Source organism: Apteryx mantelli, chromosome 8 (genome assembly GCF_036417845.1).
Source record: "Apteryx mantelli isolate bAptMan1 chromosome 8, bAptMan1.hap1, whole genome shotgun sequence".
Classification (NCBI taxonomy): Eukaryota; Metazoa; Chordata; class Aves; order Apterygiformes; family Apterygidae; genus Apteryx; species Apteryx mantelli.
The window spans coordinates 10,711,483-10,733,347 of record NC_089985.1 but is presented as its reverse complement, the minus strand read 5'-3'; the positions used below and the strand labels follow the sequence as shown (position 1 = coordinate 10,733,347).

General features: G+C 46.7%; 1 protein-coding gene across 2 annotated transcripts in view; it reads right to left on the bottom strand.

Moving 5' to 3' along the window:
- Nucleotides 1–21,865, bottom strand: part of RASAL2 (RAS protein activator like 2) — a 121,580-nt gene that overhangs the window by 24,255 nt on the left and 75,460 nt on the right. For both annotated transcript variants that reach the window (XM_067300588.1, XM_067300587.1), the window contains 5 exons: nt 18,514–18,623; nt 8,464–8,617; nt 6,810–6,908; nt 5,568–6,122; nt 2,965–3,109 (listed from right to left, as the gene is read on the bottom strand). In XM_067300588.1, coding sequence (XP_067156689.1) covers nt 2,965–3,109; nt 5,568–6,122; nt 6,810–6,908; nt 8,464–8,617; nt 18,514–18,623 — 1,063 coding nt within the window. The remainder of the gene's footprint in view (nt 1–2,964; nt 3,110–5,567; nt 6,123–6,809; nt 6,909–8,463; nt 8,618–18,513; nt 18,624–21,865) is intronic.

Genomic DNA, 21,865 nt, shown 5'->3' with positions numbered 1-21,865 from the left:
AACATCTTACAACATTTTTATAGTCTTCATCTTTCAAAGTCCCTTGCATTTCTGTCATCCTTCTCTTACTGTATCACAGCGGAAACTGGACACACACTCAGAAAAGGATGAGGTTTCCTTTGTTTAATGTATTTAAGTGCACTACTCACTGCTTTTTTTTTTTTCTATATATGCTAGCATACCAAGTGCTTTTTAAACTGCTGCTGTTCAGTAGGCAAAAACCTTCATTCATTTGTTTAATGATTCAGTGTCTTTTAAGTTCACCTCCTCCAATGATCTTGCTGGCTCCGAGCTAACGCCACAAGGCTTGTTTGTGCAAAGGGGTTTTGTTTTTCAGTCTTTGTTTTCTTAAAAAGCCTTAAACAACCACCAACCCCACCAGAGCTTAAGTCAGCAGTGTTCTCACAAGCAAATCAGGTGGCACATTTTCTTAAACTGTTTTGCTTGGGTCCAAAAAATTTCTGCTGAGGGCATCTAGATCACTTGCTACACTCTCAGCATCACTTCTGTGAGCCAACTCTGTTTTAACTGTTGTTTCCTGGATTTTTTTTTCCCTTAAATGCCTTTGAAATGTACTCTGTGGTCCACAAGGCCCTGCCTTAATCATGTATTAAGATGCTCTTACAGATGAATTAAACAGCTAACACCAATGCAATGTCATTAATTCTTGCAAAGAACATGGCACCTGAGTGAAATGACTGCAGACATTCACAACTTGACAAAGAATTAGAGGAATATATTGTCGTGAGCAACCTTGCCCCGGGCGACAGACAGGCTGGACGACTTAAGGGGTATTTTCCATCTCGAACGTCTATGATTCACAATCTTATCACTCAGCACCAATGTTCTAAACGATGTAGTAAAAGTCATTAATTTTAAAATATCTTCCTGCAATTACTGCATATTAAAGGGCTTACAGTCAAATGTAATATACTGGGCCCACAGCTGATAATTTGGTCTGCAGAAAAGTGCAGCACAAAGTAATACGCTGCTCATTTCTCCACACCAAGTGAGGGCCTGGAACTGTGACTTGTGCTTCAGTGGTTCCACCCATGAGAATAAGACTACCAGAACAGGCTCATTACATTTAAAACATGGCCAAAAAGCATATAATCACAGACCCGACTCTACTGACCCTTGGAACCCTGACTAATTTAGCCAACTAACTCCTTGATGACTTGCCAGTGTCTACGATTGCTGAGGACATGCGAGATTGCTGGGAAAGGCAGCGTTTTTTTTTTTATTTTTTGTGAAAGGATGTGGTATGGGACTTGGCTTTGGCCTGCTCTAATTTCTCTTGTATCGGTTTCCAAACCTTTCTTCATCCAAGAAACAACAGGGGGATGGGTGGCTCCCTGTGCAATCTTGGATAAGAAAGACGTCAGCATGAAGTTGGCAAGAGCTAATTGTAGAGAGGCTGAGAGCTTCATGGGAAGGCACCATACATATTTTGGTCCTCCTTATGGCGATACTAGCTGCGTGGACAGTAATTCTCAGGGTGGTGGCTAGACTAGAGCAGAAGCTTTTGGTGGGGAGGGGAAGACGTGCTGTTACCAGAAGCCAGCCTGGCACGTAACTGTGAACATTACGGCCCTGCTGGGGAACGAAGCGGATCATCCCAGCCTGGCCTGGCATGTATAATGTGGTGGCAAATAGGGAGCACTTTGGACACACAGTCAGAAGGCTCCCTAGATAGTCTGCGTCTTGTTCTCCTGCTCTGTGGTGCTCAGCAGCCCTGCAGCCTCATTCCCTCCAGCCATGTTTGCTGGGGTCAGGTACCAGTCTAGAAGGTTAACATGAATATTTAAATGCTGCATTGCAAAGGTCAGAGCCGAGCGAGTCCAAGGGTCGCTCTGGAATATGCCAGCATTATCACTGGTTGCAGCTCAAGCTGCTGGAAATGAGTTTCCTTGTAATGCCTGCATTCAACCCAAACACTGGGGTGGGTGTCTAAAACTTAACACTTGTTAAAATTATAGCCAACATTTGCTGTTAACTACAATAGCAAGTGGGAGACTGACTGGAGACACCCCAGCAATATGCATTTGTGGACAAGAACCTCTGTTGTTGACCAGATACCCTTGAGTACCCCCTAGGTGGTGGCACTTTGGACTAAAGTGGTTGTAGGAGCTTCCTTAATGTAAAGGGAGACAAGGGAAACATATTGTGAAACAATACGAAGAAAGCGTTTATAATCTTTTCTGAAATCTCCACCTGATTGGATTGCACATGATACTGGATGCACCCCTGGTGCCGCAACACAAATTACTGGACTGCATTTGCACTGTTAAACTATGTATCAAAATCCCTTTTTAAGCCTATTCTTGTGCCAGATGGAACAATCACCACTGTCCGCAAACCAGTTCCAGTATTACACCTCTTTATCACAGTTAGAGGCACAAAAGAAGGTTACGTGGAAAAACGTAGTGTGGTGATACAACCATTAAGAGGGACCCAGCTTTGTCAAACCAGGTTTGCCTTTTCTCAAGTGCTACTCTTAGAGGCACCAAAAAGCGTCTCCCTTTGCAGGGAGAAAGGGCACGAAGAGTAGGGAGCATATATTTTGCTCTCTGGATACCAGACACCTGGGCTCAGTGCTGAGGTGGTTCCTTTCCCATCCTGCATTACTAGATGTGCCAGAAACAAGGCTTCAGACATGTCACAGAAGTAAAAATTCATGCTGGGATGCTTACATGTCACCAAACCTCATGACGAGGGTTCACTAAACACCTCCAGAAAGCATCATATTTATGGGGGGTGACATGGCATGGGTACAAGGGATAATGTTAAATAGTAATGCTGGAACTGAGAGATTTATTCCAGCTTCATCACTACAGTAGTGGTCCCTGGATGGGTGACCTCCCATGTCCCAGCACACAGAGTCCAATCCAGTTACTTGACTGATTCTCTGCAACAGGATTAGCCCTTGCAATCCAAAGAACTGACAGGTTGGCACTTTCTTACCTAGTGCATCGTGAAGATACTTCTGCCCTACCAATTTTAGGTATTCCTCAATAGCTTTGGTAGCAAGTGTGTTCTCCCTGAAGATCAAGACATCATGCTCCCCACAACGATCTACCTCAGACATCACCAAATCCGTCAAGAAGTCCTGAAGAAAAAGGTCAAATGGGGAGAGGTTATTTTAACCGGACTCAGTCACGCTAGGCAGAAGCCAAGGAGTAAGGATAAGAGAGGAGCAAGAGGATCACTGAAATAATTGCCTAACTTGGGACATGGTGCGCTGACGATATGGGTAGTATGGGCTACATGAAATAGCCAGGGCTCCTCTTGCACTGTGTAGCCATTTGCCCAGGCCAAAACATGTTCTTGACTTTAAAAATTTTTGATTCTTCGAAATGGAAATACTGGTTGAGAATGAGCAAGTAAAATTATAAAAGAAGAAGTAAAAGTCTCTAAAAGAAAATTTTTACAGCCAAGCTTCTTGTCTGTCAGTCCAGATCCTGAACAGAAACCCTGACGTTTGTTCGTCTGCAACCTTGTCTGCTCAAAGAAACAGATATATCGCATTTATCTTTTCATGCTGAATATTACAGGCAAACTAGACATGTAAAAACCCAAGAGGGAAGTTATGAACAAATTCTTCCAGCTCAGAGAAATTTAATTAAGAAGAATGGCTTACAACAACTTAATTCACAAAACAAAAATAGCTCAGGATTTGGCAAAAAAGTTAGCATACTTGCTGTGGATCTACATGGCATTCAAATACCTAGGCGGGAGTAACAAGCAAGTTTCATTCTGTGAATAACCTCTTAATATAGGGCTTAGTTCTATAGTAATATTTATTTCCTCAAGTGATAACTGCATATGAGTCAAGGACACTCAGCATGTCACAAGAAATACTCAGTATTTAATAAAATCCAGTATCAGTCACTGTAAAGCTCTCCAGGACAGGAGCTGTATTTTTCTCCTAGTTTTTTTACTTTTCAAAACCCTCCCCGCAAAAAACCCACCATCCTGAATTAGAACTAAATGATAACTGTGACTTGCTAGTTCTGCTGCAAACATTAGCGTCCTCCAAAGTCTGAAGATCACTGTAGTGAGGTATCCTAACCCATTAACTACACAAAACATAATGCAGTACTAACATATAAATGCAAAATTTTCAGAACAAATTAGTGCAAAATGTTCAGAACAAATTAACTATGATAAAAGTACATAAAGATCGCTTTCAGTACTTTTGTTCTTTAATCACTTATTACTGTTTCTTTCTGACAAAATCTGAGAGCAACATTTTTACATGGTGCAGGCTGGGGACATGCAGCTGTATCACCACCACAGTAGCGTGACCTGCAAACGTACCCTTTGTAGCTGTAGGTTGTGGCAGCCTAGACTGCTCAACGCATCTAGCAAATAGAGGTTCAAAAATATTGGGGCACTAGGAAGACAAAATTATAACATTAATTTATCTACTTATTGCAGCTAGCACTGCAGGAATCCAAAGGCTGCTTTCCAAAAGTACTTCAATACAACCCTAGAGGAGCTATCCTAGCTAGCAACTTCTCTGAATCAGACAAACAACGTGGTGAGGAATGAGCTCTTATCACGCGTTGTGACAAAGGACCAACCTTTCAGAGAGGTACGTCAAGGTGAGAATGGTGGAAGAGTGGCATTTGATTACGTACACATACAGTAAAAGGTTATTTTACAGCAGCTGAATTAGGCCGTCACTTGGGTGTTGCGAATGGCCTTTCTTCCACATCTCAAACCCTCTAACTTGTGTTTGGTGGTGCTTAACTTGCTCTAGCTGGCAATAATGGAAGAGTTAGGATACAGCTTGGTACCCCTCTCATACACCCACTTGGCAGGAGCATCCAGATAAATCGATGCCTTTTAATGCTTCTCAATTTTCCAAGACCTACAGGACATTCTCCCACACCTTTTTTTCAAAAACCGAGGCTCACTCCAATTGCTGCCTCACAGAGAACCATCAGTGTGCACGCAGAAGTCCTAATAACATCCTTGGGGCAGATGGGATCAACATTAACTGAGCACGGCTTCTGCAAACGGCTGTTCAAACCCTGACCAAATCAAGGTTAGTATTGATTAACTCATTTAGCACTGAATCAAAGATGGCATACTGCTGTTCAATGCATTAGAGACATTTATAGAAGTTATTTGCTAGCTTATTTCTCTCTTACTCACTTATCTCTTCTCCTGTATTATGATTTTAGAAATACAGCAAAGGTTCCTGAACAGTCAAGTGCTCAGAACAGTCCTCAATGCTCAGAGTAATATCAAGTTATACAGTCCTCCCACTTTCTCATCTACACTTTGTACATAGTATCTTCAATCTTTGCATCAACCCAGGCACTTTCTTTGTTGGTATGATACCTATCTACATGCACTTGCCCCAAGTCCTTTAAAATACTTTCTAGACCCTTTCCTTAGCCTTATATCCCATCTCTAGAAATGCCGTTAGGCACCTTCTGCTGTTGCGTATGGTCATGCCAGCCCAGGCTTCCTACTTTCTGCAGTGTTATAGCCCAGAAGATACCATCTGTCAGCAGCAAGAGGGAGTCACTTTGACAGGGGCCGCCTGCTCTTACCTTGGCTCTCCCAGTGCTCTGAAGAATGTGCACCAAAGCACAAGCCATCTCTTCCTTATTCCTTACGCTGATCACCGGTTCTAGCACGGAGCACAGCATAGTGTAGTTGCTGGTAACAAACTCTGCAAATTCTTTGTATTGCTCCATGGGCAAGATGGTTATGGTCTGATAACGGGACTTTATCCGAATGGAAGGTCCCCCTGATTTCCCTTTATTGGGTGTAGGCGTGCTGACTGGGTACCATTTTTCCACAAACTGGCGACCAGTTACACTGGCCATGGGAATGTTGACCAGGCCCACATAGTTGTTCTTGTCCTTTTTCTTCTTCTTCTCCACATCCTTGTAGATGTGAACTGTGATGCTATGAAGAGGTGGGAGACTGTAAAACTCAAAGTGCTCTCCCCAGAAAATGTTATCGGCTTTTGTTTTGCTGGTGGTGCGGGCAAAGAGAGTGTCATCAAGGCACAGCTCACAGAAGTATTTCTTCTTGGGGGCCAGGTCCTTTGCCTCGATGATCCAAAGACGGAGCACATTTTCAGCTCGACGGCAGTTGTCCTGTGAGGAAGAAAGAGCTCAGCTTTGATTCAGAATCTCTAGGAAATCGAATGTTTTCTCTCCTAAAGCAGAAGCAAAGGGCTGTCTTTTGCGTGTCAAAGGTAGGGACTAGAACATTTTTCTTCTCAGAAAGCCGTATTTGAAATGGTTTAGAAAACAAACACACTGCACAGGAGCCACTCAAAAGCTGCCAGACTGCTGGGACACAGTGTGCTGCTTACTCTGGCAAATAACTCCAAGAGCATAGTGAGCATGTCCCATAAAGGTAGCACGCCAGCTTCGGAGGTGACCTATCGGATATTTACCAACGAATAACTTGATTTCCCTTCTCACCCAGGCTCTGAACCCCCCTTTCTTTTTTTGCCAACACTGCACCCCCACATTAAGCCATGGAGCTCCGTGTCCCTTGCTTCTGAGGTGCATGGTATCGGAAACCCAGTCTGAAGCATCGTAAGCAGGCACCGGGGCAGCAATCGGGAAGCAAGGAGACATGATATTTATTAAAGGTCTAACCTACTGCACTCTAATAGAGTAGTGCACAGCTGCTTTTGATACATTGATGAGTGGACTCCTCCCCAGACTAAATTAAATGAGCAGGCACCTGTGGGATCCCTTGGTACACTGGACTAAAATCCAATCATACCACCTCCATTCCACTGGTAATCTTATTTCTGCAATTTCTATTACCTTATTTGGCTGCACTGTTCTGCGTAGGTTTTCCATCCACTTGTCTCTCTCTGCTGCAGAGGAACAGCTGAAACATTTACTGCCACTGGAGTAGGTTACCTGGAATATATAAATATATAAATATATAAATGACAAGCTGAGACCAGGCAAGCCTAGAAGACACGTAAGAGGCTGCAAAAAGCAAGGAAGACACCTAGGAATGTTTGAGCAACAGGGAGTAAATATGAAAAAGGCAGGAAAACATTACGGGATCCCAGAAGGCAGAACAGGCCTGAAAGGCCCACAGAACGCAGAGAGAAAAAAAAGTCAGTTCAAATTAATATAAAACTAAAAGGAAACATATGAGGAACCAAAGGCTCCTCTTAAAGACTCTTAAACAAGGCTATCGTCAGCCAGTTAATTTTTTTTTTTTTACACTTGTTAATTGATCCATAGCTATTAAATGCTTGCGGTTTTCCCAGTAAGTCCCAGAGACCAGATGATTTGGTCGTGAACAGTGGAAAGACAGATAGAACTAACAATGTATTAATACAAGGCAAAACTCCCTGGAAGTGGTGTCTTCAGGAAACGCACAGCTATTCCGAGGGGCAGCGCACACAGCAGCAGTCCAAAGCAAACTGCACGAGCTGTGCCCTGACTTGGGACCCACCACTTGACGCCTCACACAGCTCCGCCTGAACGTGGGAAGGAACCGTCTTGGTTTCCTTCGCTCTGCCTTGGCCTCACAAGCTTCGTTCACTCTTCCCATTCACTCGTGCACACAATTAAAACGCAGTTTACGGCAACAGCCTCAGAGCGATGTCGTTGCCAGTTTTTCACTCAACTCCCCAAACCCAAGCAGGCTGGAAAGTGCTTCCAAACAAAAGAGTACAGATGCAAAGTGAACGTGAACAGCTCCTGGCTCAGTCTCAGAGGAGAAGAGCCTGGTATATGCTGGTTTTCTGCCAGAGCAGTTTTCCAGGTTGTACCCAGATCTTTGCTCCAGAGCTTTAGACGCATCCGACTGACTCTGCTGAAGACAGATCAACTGTCCCTCACCCCTGCCACAACTGCTCGCGATGGCCTTAGACATCAGCACATGTTAACACACTGCTGGCCTTGCAGGGTAATGACTGCGCTAGCGCAAACAGCCTGTTGCTGCTGCAGCCTGTGTTGAAATGCAAAGAGGAGCCTTGCTCCCCGTTGCACGGTGCAACGGACATGTCCTCAGCTGCTGGAGCTTCTCCTCAAGCAACCTGGGAATGGGCTGAGCTACTGCAAGGTGGTTTGGACTGAAAATGACTTTTCACAGTTACAGTATATTTTCAAAGTGAATTTAGGTGAATTTGGAGAGGATGAACACCCAACTTAAAAACAATAGCTATGCTTAAACCATACATTTGCTAACTACATATGTTTAGAGACTTCTCAAATTAAGAGATGCTCAGTTAGAAGATGCAGTAATTGAAAAATTTTTCTCTTCGTTGACTGATTGATGCCATTCGCCTGCAGGACCTCGGGATCCCATGCTGATTAGACAGCTCGCACCCAGACCTCGGGATAGCATATGTTACTGATTTGTTCTCCAATTACCCCGTCACAGAACAGTGTGCTCTAAGGATTCAAACCCACTGACAGCATATAATCTGCTGTGTGTTTGGAGAGCGTTCTTCACCTCAAAGCAGAAGTCTTGTCCAAGGATGCTGCTGTGAAGTGGTTTGACGAAGACTTTTTCTTCCGCCCCGAGATCCAGGGCCTCCACCGCGCTGCCCGGGCTCAGTAGAGACTCATGGGAACGGGACTCTTTCAGCTTTGGCAATCCACGTGACCTGAAGAACAACAACGGGGAAAGGAAACATTATTTTTCTGACAATTAGGAACAGAGCTGGCAACATCCCACAGAAAGCTGCAACTTGTTGGTGTTTATTCAGAACAACTTCTACAATTAATTTGTAAACCTTAAGAAAACAAAAGCAGGCCTGTAACCGCTGGCTCCTGAAGAAATGTCCAGCTACGCAAGCCCTGGCTGTGCATTCCCGCTGACCTCAAAATTGCAGCTGTTGCGCCGTTAGTGAAAGAAAACCAGCAAAACAACTAAATCAAGACTCTACTGAAATTTAAAGAACAGCCATGGATCTCCAGGTTTGGACATATTACGGGAATTATTTACAAGCTGATTACTAGGGAAATGCGTACTAACAGCAAAAAGCACACTTAAGTCTTTAAATCGCTAAACCAATGCAGAATGATAGCTGCTGTCATTAGAGCAATGAATTCCCCCCGCAAGATATTTATTTTTTTCTTAAGACAGTCTTTAACCTAAAATCAAATACAAATCATTTCCCACTTTACATCTCTCAAATCATTTACCTACACTAAAGTTTTGCAATTTCCTCTTCAGCTGCTCCTTCCAGTTTTAATGCTTCCCACTTTTCTTCCTCCCCATGCCACCTCCGCTCGCGTTTAGCCCCCCAGCCCGACACATGCGGCTTCTCTTTTTCAGTTCGGCCCCTACATCCCTCAGCTTCAACAGAGCAGCCCTCTCCCAGCTCCACGGCACCTTTACTAGCGTGGGCTCCTCTTTGTCCCCATTTGTTCCTAAATACTTTGCAAAGAAATATCCCTCCCTCCTCCATGCCGTAGCATTTTGCAACCAACTCCCCAAGGCATTCAAAAACGTTCTGTATTCTCCCAATTCAATTTTACTGCGACATCTGCATGCAGTAGAAAGCTCTGCTGTCAACAGCACAGTAAAGCATGCTCAATCTATAGGTGACGGCATCTTTACCTGTGCCCCTTCTTCCCCAGGACTGACACCAAGCCTATAAGCTTCTGCAATAAAGTCATAATACTTTAGGCATAACTAATGCTTTTACTTCTAAAGACAAACATGCTGCGCACACTCATCTTATTTGTCTTCTAGCTGGAACTCGCTCAAAGCCTCCACAGACGACCATCGACAAGGAGGAGCACCGAGCCCCAGCCAGGCAGAAGAGGAGCCATTTACCTGGCAGGTAAACTAGATTTTGACATTCGAGCCCGCACCGGTCCCTGCGCCTGCGGGGCGATCCAGGAATGCACATCCGTCACTACGGCTGCACATCAGTACAAAGGCATCAGCTGCACACGCGTTACGCAGGGAAAAGCAACGCTTTGAAATGATGCTTTCTCACCTAGGGTATTTCCTCTTTTATTTGATTCACAGCATCGAGGCTTAGTATCAAATGGAAAATCTTTTAAAAATGTACTTTACTGGAGGAGTGACAAGCAGAGATAACTAACAGCTCTGCAATTTTGAAAAATACATAAGTAGTTTTTATATACTTCCCTAGTATGTCCTATACAAAAAATCCTAATATTTTGTAACGCTAGCAAAATCAAATTCCTCATACCCTTGAGCCATCCTACTAGGAAAGAGGAAAGAAAAACATTCGGAGAAGGCGTCTTCAGCACTTCCAAGACTGCTCAACAGAAACTTGGGTATCATGAAGGATACACCTAGAGCAACAAGCGGAGTTCAGCCCACTGCTCCTTCGTGCAGAATGAAACGCTGAAGGTATTCTGGCAGATCCAGGCAAGATAAGACATATTAAACACTGAGGGAGGACTTTGTTCCCATTTAGTATATTAAATGACCTCAATGCAGGCAGCAATCTTTCATCAGAGGGATATTACAAAGACACTGATTTCAAACGCAAGCCAGCGGCACAAACGCTCCGGCCGCACGGCGCATGCTTTGCCGTAGCAGGTCACAGCGGCGGCTGTACCCACGGCTGTACGAGCGCCCGGCGAAAACCTCAGCCATGCATAATTGAGCGCTCGCTGCGGCAAAGGCAGGGCAAGGCTAAAATAAACACACCACACCACACCACTTTAACATCATCTCTGCAAAATCCTCTCTAATTTCTCCGCTCGGGAAAGCGCCGCTGAGGTCACTCGGCTTCGGCCCCTGTCCCGGGCTCTCGGCGAGCCCAGCCCCAGCAAAGGGCTTTGGCAGGTGACGCCGGGGAGCCGGCCGAGTGCCCGCAGCCAGCCCCGGCCTTCGCTGCTGGTGACAGCGGGAGCGCTCGCGAAGAGAAGAGAAGGAAGAAAAGATACCAACTAAAAGAGGGCAAAGGAGCGACTTCACAAATCCCGGCGGGGGCAGCGCGTCCCGCTCGCCGGGGGGGAGCGGAGGCCGCCCGCCCGGCGAGGCAAAGCCGGCACACCTACGTGAAGCAGTCGTAGAGCCACCTGGCAGTGCAGCCCCAGAGCATAGCGCTGCCACGTGCCGCAGCCCCTCCTTTCCGGCCTCGGTCTCCGGGCTACATGGCAGCCGATAATTCCCGTCGGGAGAGGAAGGCAGGCGCAAAATCCGGGAGGAATTCTTCCTTGAGCCTTAGGTTGCAGGTTTCAGGCAGGTGCCGCGGCAGGCAGGCAGGCAGGCAGGCAGGCAGGCAGGGCGAGAAGGAAAGGCGCGAGCGCGCAGGCGGAGTGGCGGTGCCGTCCCGCGCGGGGACGCCCGGTCCCCCGGGCCCGTTGCCATGGCTGGGCCCGCCGGGGCGGCCGTGAGGAGCCGCGCGCGGCAAGTGGTGCCCAAAGAGGCACGTCCCTCTTCTCGCACGCGACGAGTTTCACCGGACTCGGAGCGCTAAGGACAGCGGGGAGAGAGAGCGAGCTGTCCCGGGCGGGCGCCTGCCGACAGCCGGCGGGGCGGAAGCGGCGCCCGGTGCTGCCCGCGTCGCCGCACGCCTCTCGGCAGCACCCGCTCTGCCGCCCTGCTCCTTCCCTCAGCCTGCCTGTTTCCAGCACTTGCTTTTGTGGCACATCAGCTGGAGCATAATTTTGTTGGCTCCGAGTCCCGGGGGCGAGGAGAGGAGAAGGAATATCCGTGTATTTCACCAGTCCCTTAACGTTCCCATATTTCCGACACGAAACTCCAGCGGCTTAGAGGGGGCACTTGCCCTTCCACAGGCAGCAGAGCAACGCTGGGAAGCTGCCGGTGAGCCCAAACACAAGCACAGGCATTTCTAATTACCGCGGTACATATTTCATCTAGTGATAGATCTGTAAAGCGAATCACTGACTTGTGCCTAAATTAGCAGCAGCCCAATCAATAAAGGCAATAATTACGCAGCAATCATTTTTAATACAGTCGCTCTCTGCTTCTTTAAAGCCTCATCTGATATTCTGAAGCTGTAAGCAACGATGGAGGAAAATTGCTCGCCGGCTTCCCTTTTGCGCACAGGCAGAGTTAATAACCCGGAGCCACTAACTTATTTTCCAATGTCCAGCAAGAGGGCTGGATTAAGAGAGCCTTTCCCCTATTAGGTAGGAAGCTCCTGGTAAAATGAGTATTGCTCAGAGTCGCAGAGAAGAGAGAGGTAATCCCAGGGAAGCGGATTACTGTAAACAGGCAGATCAGGCATGGCGGAGCGGGGGGAAGGGCTGTTTGCACAAATCTGTTGCTGCTAAACAGCCCCATTAACAACCCAAATCCTGATTTAAATTACAACTCGCCTCGGCTGATCAACTTTTTCCCTGCTGCTTTTTCTATCTACCGTGCACAACAACAACAGAAAACCCGCAAAAGACATTTGAGTTAAGAGCAAATAGTTATCAACAGCACCGTAAAGTCGTGCTTGCCACCATTTCTTTCCAACAGGAAAAGCAGGTGGAGGAGGAGCATGCCGGGGAGCACTTTAAACTTCTCACCTCTTTTTGCACGGTTTGGAGGAACGGTCTTCAGCGATGTAGCGGTTCCTCCTATCTCAGAGCCCGGCCAATGCCCCAAACCACCGACCCGGCAGCAGGACCCGACCACTTCTGCCGAGATCCCTTCCCCACCACCACCTTGGCAGTCCCACCCCAGGCTGACCCCCTCCCTGCACACCACAACTCGGTGATTTTCCACGACGGGAAGATCTCAGGTGTAAGCAGGGGACGCCGGGAACCACAGATCTCCGGCTTTCAGGGGCAGCCCATGGCACACAGCAGCCTGTTAGCCACCTCCTAGTACAGTCTACTAACTGTACGGCACACGATATAGAGGGTTAAAATCCTAATTGCTCTGGTTATGAAGCTCTCCTGCTGATTTTGACCTATTTAAAAGCCAACCTACCAAGCACAAAAGACTTTCAATTACTGAGCTGACGAGGCAGAGCACTGTATCGCTTGGAAAACAAGCCTGTGGACATCAATAATCCAAAAGATGAAAATTAAAGCGGCGAACTAGCAAGCAGCAGAACCACATCATCTTTCTCCTTTACCAACAAATCAGCGCGAAGTCAAAGACACCTGGCAAGAGCTTTACTCCGCTCAGCCCAAGCACCCCGAACTAAAGCCATGTCTCAACCGGTCTTACGCCAAACCGCGCGCCTGCCTGCCTCAAACAGCCATGGCACGACGCCCGCGTGCTTAGAGACACTCCCCGAGATCAGAAACCTGAGTTCAGTACTTAGCCGCTCGCAGAGGCACCGGTGACAGCTTGCACGCTGCGGCAGCGAGCTTGCCCCAGCCCCGCCGACGCGGACCCCAGCGCCGGCAGCAGTGCCCGCGGCGCAGGGGCCCTTCACACCCAGCGCGTTTTGTAGGCACCTCACCCCGCTTTGGTGTCCACCTGCCAATTAGCGAAACGTCCTATGACTTGGTCAACGATTCTACGAGTCCAACCGGTTCCATTGTTGTTATTTTTAAAATCCGAAACGCAGGGTTACTAGTTTCGATGCAAGTCCTGCTCGGCTCCCGGGAGAACGGCAGCTCTTCCTGAGCACGCCGCTTTTGCCTTCACCGGAGCTTCTGCTCGGATTTAATTGCAAGGCCCTACCCAAAGCCTCGTTGTTTGACGCGTGGCTGTTTCGTGTCCAAAGCCCGTCCCTGTGCTCCGTACAGATCCCAGCTTGCCTAACACGCACCTCACAGGGTGCTGCAGGCCATGCTGCTACAGCTCCCAGCCGTAGCAGTCTCCTAACTCGACGGTAACCCCGGACTCTCCTTATTAACACTGCAAATTCTTTTATTTTGCTGAGATGCTTGACCTATTAAGTTTCATTCTGCCGTTAAGCGATTTATCAATGAATGCTACGCGAAGGAGCCTGTGGTTTGCAGAAAAGCATCAGCCACAAAGCAGTATGTTTTTATAAAGGGGTCAGCTGAGCCAGCCGCCAGGAGAGAGCCGTCCACCCCCAGGGGAAGGGCTGCGACAGTCGGCTTAACGCTGACATCTTGTTCAACTTTCGCTGGAAAGCGAGCAGCTGCACGGGGACCGAAAAAACTGGCCGAAAGAAATATGCTCATCAAACAGGAGCGAGACGCCTCTCTGGAAACCAACCACTCCTCCCCTTTCCCCATACTCCAGCATGCAGACAGAAACAGATACGCTGAAGGAATACAAGCTCGGAGTGAGTCAAGCCTTAATAATGCATTGCCTAACACAGATTTTTATCCCTAAGTCTCCAGCGGGATAAAAATCACCCACTTTTTTTGAAAACCGTGATTAAATTAGAACAACTGAATAAGAAAAACACGACGAGATCTGCTTCCATTATTTATGCGATCTGTTCTATTTTCGCGCTGCAAGGAGGGAGGAGAGAGCACTTACCCAAAGTAGAAAAAGCTGTCATTCGAGCAGCGATAGCGCTTCACCATGAATCCCAAGGCCATGGCCACCAGCTGCCCCGCTACCTGAGCGGACCCATCCTAAGCAAGTGTAGAAAGCATCCTTCACTGGATTACGACCAGCTGATAATGCCATAAAATCACTTTCAGTAAATCAGGAGGATTCCCACGTGGCAGTAAATCCCAACAGGGCAAAAGCCTCCCAGCTGTCCATAGAGCTTTACTGCAGTCGCTGAGCCCATATGCAGCTGGTCTCAACCATGTTTGCACCCTCACCATAAACAAAAGCAAGGTGAGAATTATGGGGTCTGCTTGGAAATGTTCTCAAACTCCCAGCCACAAACTGAAAATATCAAATTGAGATCTCCTTTCAAATTTAATTTTCCTAGAGCCTTTTCCCTCATACCATCAAAGTGCATCTTTTATATATTATTGACACTGAGAAAGTGTATGAGAGAAATGTGGGGGTTGGAGAGATCAAAGAATGCAGTGGGAGACAAGCCAGAAAAACTGTGAAAGCCGATGCGGGAACATGGTGCCAGCTATCCTTATGATGAGAGCTGCTGATATCCCACCGAGGTGTTGTACTGGCTCCACGTGTCTGAAGAGCTTCACTCACACTTGGCTTAGTCACAACCGAGAACAGTCTCGGCATTCACACGTTGGTGCCTTGTGAACACACAACACAAGTTCTCAAGAACAACAGACTGCTCAGGAGATAGCCACAACCTGGACTAACACAAGCGATGGGAATTACGCACCGAGAGGTTGTTGAATCACACAGAACACTTGGACGCTGACCCACAGTGGGCTCATGAAGTTTCAGAAAGTCTTCAGAAAGTCTGGTTACATCTGCAACTCATCTCCAACACTCTTTCCTACAGCTTTCCTGCAGCCTTTCTAGCGTAACTCAACTCTGAACAAACAGCATCCATCTTCTGTCACCATCCTGAATGAGATGCAGTGTTACAGTAGCCCAGATCTTGATGTGCAACAGGGTAGCCAATCTTCCTTATTTGATAATTTTGTAGTTATTTACCTATAAATGTCTCCTGTTTCTTAACATGACCCAAACACCTCAATAGTATGCGAAAAACAGCATGACGGCAGCCTCTGCTTCCTTCTCAGCCTTTCAAGGTTTTAATTTATAAAGCTACATAATACTTTCTTTGAAGGTAGGGCTCCGTATTTGTCAGAGCAAGAAAAGGTAGATGTTATCGGTCGATCTGGCCCTGGAAACCTGTACAGCACCATGATGTCACCTAGCACTACTGGCTTAAAACAAGAAAGGGCTGATTCACTGGGGCAGCATAGGGACGTTCCGACTGCCGTGGATGCAGAAACACACAGGGGCAGGGAGAGCAGAAGGCGACGAGAAAATGGTCATTCCCTCATACAAATTCAATATAGTTACAGAGACGCAGCTGCTTTGTTACCTTCTTTTGCACCCAAACAGTTGTAGCTGACTTGTCCCATTGGAAAAAGCCCAAATAACAGCTTAATACAAAACACAGATGAGATTAGCCTCCTCTTCCCTCCAGCCCTTCTCCTCCCAGTATCCTAATCTCTTCCTCATCTTAAGTGCTTCATTCCCACATGATCTCAGAGTCGTTTTTCTTGCTATTCTATCCACCAATTGCATTTTCCAGGCACCCTGAGATACACAGTGACACTTTGGGGGTAGCAGTGGGGGGAGAGAAGAAACTATTTTCAAGTTTCACTTTACAGTGGAACCGAGTTTCCTTTATGGTTTTATTTATAAAGTATCATTAGAAAAGTAGTAGACAGACATAACTATAAACTTTCAACATTGCTATCTTCAACTGGCGCACTGCCTGCATGGCCGACTAATGCAAGCAGAACTCCGTCAAACCTTCGGTCTTTCCAACAGAAGGTACCTACGGGGTCAAGCAGGGCTGTGACACTTTCCTTCATCCAAAAAGAACCGATCAGCGTTCTTGACCCTCACAATCCTGTAGCACGAGGCTTCACAAACACATCAACCGAGCTTGGCACGAGACTCGTGCTTTTGAACAGCGCTGCTCACTTGCACAAAGATTTCTCTCCAAAGAAAGTTCATCTCAGCTTTTTATTGCTTTGTTACTCTCAGAGGATCTCCCTTTTCAATACTGTGTGCCCTCTGCTTGCTTCAGCAGACACACGTCTGAAAGGAGGAGGATCACATGGACTGGTTATCAGAAACGCTTTGTTCAATTAGCAGCAAGGTGTCAAGCCACGGCGTATTTATGTGCAAATGGGTTAAAGAAAACCACTGCTCTGTCTCCAGCTCTACAAGCACAAGAGGCCCTGCTGCAAGGCTGGCATAGGAGGCCCAAAGAGGAGAGCGACAGGCCGTGATGCAAAGAGCAGCCGCCAGCTTGTCTTTATCCAACATCCTCCGCACCATCAGCTTTCCAGGCCACTCTTTCCCAAACCTCTGTGTTGGGCCCTGCCACTGCAGCTTCTCCGTTCATTTGCCACCTGGATCCTTGTTTTTAAATCCGTGCCTAGGAGACTTAGAGGACTGGTGGAACAGAGCAGTAACGCTTCATGCCACTGCCACGTGGACTGAATTTTATGCTTTGCACACAATCGGAGAAAATCCATGTGTCATTCAGGTCTAGCTGACAATTCATGCCCATGTTGGCAGGGGGTAGAGGAAGATCCGTTTTTGAATAGAGGAGGGGGCTTTGCTGTGTATAATATCATGCATCAAACCAAAGTAATAGGTATTAATTATAACTGTTACTTACTGACCTTCCTAAACAATATTTCCATTGCAGGAGGATGTGTCATCAGTCCATGTTTACCAAGAGTACCAAGTTAGGGAAGCACATTTGTTCTTTACATTATCCATGGCAAAGAGCTTTTTGCATCACAGAACTTCAAGGGAAGCTGGTAACAACTCTCCCTAAAAGTAATAGGTGCTTTACCACTTGGTGACCTTATTTACTATGGTTGTGCTCACTGAGTTGTTTTTTTTATAGCTAAGGTACAGCTTTCTGAAAATAGGGATTAATAACAAAACTTTACTCAAAACAGACTGTATGACATTGCCGTGACTAAAGGATCAACACCAGCCACACTGTTAGTCACAACCAGTGAGCGGTAACAGTCTGCTCTCTAACTCCTGAAGTTAACAAGACCTTTAGCATCTGAAGCCGTGCTATCTCCATGATTTTATGGTGCTGCCTTTTAGATGGAGAAGATAGCACCATTGATTGAAAGAGCACAGCATGACACGCTCAACTAATGAATTCAGCTCAGCCAAGGGAGAAGCGAAAATGCACTAAACAGCGTAAAGCCAGAGAGCTCTTAAGTACAGGGCAACCTATTTTTCACTCAGTCTGATACTCCTGCTGAGCTACTGTGGAAGAAAACGCACAGTAAGGTTTAATGAAGACAATTAAGACACTTTACAAATAGTTAGGAAAAAGCAGCTTTTACCTGCCTCATATACAATCCATTTCCAGCCTGAATTTCCAGCAAAAGAGAAACAAGCAAGAATTTACCAAATGGAGCTCTAAGATGGATAGAACTAAGTTATTTACCGAGTCTTCTAGTTTTCTGAAACACAGATTCTCTGTTCATTGTAGGGCTCCATCCCGCAGCAACTATACAATCTACCGACATTAGCGAGGACCCTTCACGTACCTGAGCTGCACTGCACATCTTCGGGGTTTGCCAGGGCTGGTTACACTCACCTGCTTGCACCAGCACAGTCCCTTACACCGGCTCACTGCACTGATCTATGGATAACCGCTTGCAGGCAAATTTCACTAAAGCCACCCAATCCAATGGTTTTCTATCACGAAATTTAAGGCCTGTAGTTTATTTGAAGAGATGCTGAAGAAGAAAAAGGTATTTGAGTGCAGATGCTTAACCTGACTTTTTTGTCAATTGTTAAGAGTAGTAAAAGGTTTCAGTCTTATGTCAGTGCTACATCGTATACTAAGTAAGAAAAACAACTTCTAACACACCAGTCAGTCCAAAAACCATCCATCTGCCAGTTTAACAATAAAATCCATTCCTGATTCTTACTCTGTCAGCAATACTCATGCTGTCAGTGGATTCTGCCAAGGGCCTGTGTATGAGAAGAGATTATTTGGGGAGATGCACCGACCCTTACCTGTCATCGGTATTGCGGAGAGATGGGAGACGGAAACTTGTATTCCTGTCCAGCTTCGACTGACTCTTTGTCCTCTTGATGGAGCCTTTCAGGCGTTTACTGAAGAAGCCCTAAAATGAGAAGTCACAGCAGTGAAACAGGGAAACTCTTATGCCAGTAACAAATCAATCAGCGCAGTGTCACTGACTCCAAACTCAGCAATTCCCACAGACCACGACGAGGGGATACTCTGTATTGGGATTCCTTGGAGCAGAAAGAAGGGCAGGACCATATCATTAATGACAATTCCATTATGTGACAGCTTCAAATTGCAATAAGTGGCTCTACTCATGTTACGGGTGAACTTCAATGAACTCTCATTACTACACAAAAGACTAAAAAATAAAACAAACCACCCCCCCTCCATTAGTTAGTAAGCAGTAGTCTTAGGTCTCAGTATTTGACCCTAACTCCCCTTCACACACCACATTTTTAATTCTTGGTCAGATTAAGACTGGAAGATGCCTTTTATTATGTGTTTCCATTGCACCCACAGCGGCGCTCAGGTTCTCCTTTTTGATTTAGATACAACAAGCAAGTCTTATAAAAATTGGTAATTTCAAAATTCTCACTAGCCAGAGTTGAAAATCTCTAAAGATTTCAGTATTACTGACCTCAGATACTAGTCCTGGTTTTGAAGCAAAACTCAACTCAAAATCTAGCTGTGATCTAAACGTATTACATCTTCAGCTAATCTCTCTTCTAAACTACAACTGTTACCTCATCAGCAAAGTTTTCACCTGCTAGAAACCATTATAGAAAAAAAAAAAGATATGGAAAAACGAACAACAGCTAGGCCAAAGACATGCTCGTTGGAAGGAACCCTTGGGGGTCACCGAGCCTCTCTCCTGCTCCAGACATGTCTACTGCCAACACCAGATCAGCCCAGCTATGACTTTGTCTGGCCAAGACTTGAAAACCTCCAGGGATGGAGATTTCACCCCCTTTCTGGGCAACTCAATCCAGTGCTGCATTATCCTTCCAGGGAAAAAGTTTTCCGCGTGTTCGACCTAAACCTCCCAAGCAGCAATTTGCAGCCGTTGCCTCTTATTAGAGCATCTGCCACTACAGAGAAAAGTTTGGCTCCTCATCTCTGCAGCTCCCCTCTGAATAGCTGAAGGCTGCTTTGTACCAGCCCCTGCGCCTCCTCTTTCCCAGGCTGAACAAGCCCTCACCCTCTCCGCATCGGTATCTCCTTGTAGAGACCACCAGGAGCTCCAGCTACATTACCAGTAGCCTAACGCGAGAACATCTGGCCGCTGATACACCAAGGGTTGCGTGCATGTCTATGCGTGGGGAAATCACAACAAATATTTCCAAACCGGCGTTGTTGGAGTCTACCCCATAACCCCGTACATCACTTTGAACATGACACGCATTTTAAACCATACTGTAACAAAATATTTCCAGGGCTTGCAGGCACACATGCACACACATTCTTTGGCACGATCAAACCAAATACAGAGCTCCTTAATCCAATAGGATTAAGCAACATTCGACCGGCTGAATCAGTTCCCCCTCTTCGCAGAACAGCTGCACAGAGCTGCTGCACCCTGTGCGCTGCTGGCCGGAGAGCTGTCCCGTCCCGGCAAGGGAAGCCCTGTTGGTTAAGAATATTATAGGCTGGTTGTTAAATTTGCTCAAAACAAGTGCTCTTCTGTTGCAGACTGAATCAGCACATCCACAACCTTGCTTCAGAGTAAAGGTCTAGCGACAGTGACAGCCCGTCCTCTATCCCACCAGCACGGTTTGCTAGGACAGAAACGGAGGACAGCTAACCCTGAGCCCAGGAGCAAGGCAACGCTCCTGTAGCGGCCCTGGGACAGGTGGCAGATGTTGCCCACAGCTGACTCCTGCAGCACAGCGCTGAGCACGCCGGAGACGGACAAGGTCTCCTGTCCTTCCCGCGCAGACCACTGACAAAGCAAAAGCGTTTTACGGGCTCCAGGTGACTCAGCCAGACGGTAGCACCCGACTCGTTCATTTAATAAACTTGCAAGAATTAGGCCATCACACCAAAAGACTGCTTTGGCTGTACTCTTTTAGTCTGAAAAATCTTGGATCTCCTTCACCCCTTCACTGGAAAGTGAGACTTATCTACAATGCTCAAAAGAAAGGGCTATTGCCCTTTTCTCATCAACAGATGCCAGGTTAAATGCTGGAGGAAACAGTCGCTTAGAAACAGCAGAGCCAGCATTTGGTCAGAATCAAGCAATCTCTCAACCTATTTTCCAATTTTGTTTTTGCCTTTACCTTCACATACCCTCAAGTCTTCCTTAAAAAAAAAAAAAAAAACCCTTAAATAAGCACACCCTTCTTCAACCCCCTCCACCTTTCCTCATTCTGTTGTTCTTAGTCCCTTTATATTTAGTTTTCCCTCTTCTTCCACACGCTTCACCCCCCCGGCCTAATCCTTCCTGAAGCTGCACGCTCGCCCTTGTCCTCCGCGCCGATTTACGGGTCAGGCTGGGCTCGCTCTCCTCGCGCTCATCTCCCTCTGCTTCTTCAGATGAAGGACAAAGTGAGTCCTGCTCAGCTGCCAAATATTAAATAAATAAATAAATCTATCTGCCTGTATCTTTCCAAGGCTAAGTGCATTCATTTGCTCACCAAAGCCTCAGTGCCTCAAGCACGTACTCAGGAGCTCTTCTGCCAACCCAGCAGGATGGCCGGGCTCCTCTCCCCCATGCAGCTTTGGAGGGCTGAATATTAGCAAAAGCCCGTCCATACCTGCAGCCGGCTGTAGGATCTTTACAGCACGCACGGCTCATCTTCTCCCAAATACTTTGGGAAACGACCTGCTCACATGCACCAGGGCTTGAGGAGCGCCTGTGCGCGGCCAGCACAGAGACGCCGTGGGGCAGCCCCGGGGCCGGTGCTGCGCCGGCTGAAGGACGAGGGAACCCGTTTTCTGCAGCGGGCTGAGAGCTGCTGTGCTCTCCCGATATCGAAAATCAAATGGGAAAGAAAACGCATGATACAAGATGCTGCAAAAAATGAAGCTATGTAGTGTGCTGGGGGAGAAGCTGCTGTCAAAAGGGAAGAAGTATTTTTATCTGTATGTCACTCGGGCTCTAACCATGTTCCTGCACTTTTTTGGCCCTGTTATTGAAAAAGTGCCTTTAGAAAAAAAAAAAAAAAAAAAAAAGACCCTGTAATCAATAGATGCTCTTGGGCTTCTCCTGGGGCCATTGCTGGAATTCAAGTAGAGGATGTGAAGCACTTTCAAAGGCACTTTCATATATTCTGACCTCTCAGCATAAAAGGTAACAAAACCAACTGCAGGGATTCAGACCGGGTGGACTTTGGCGTC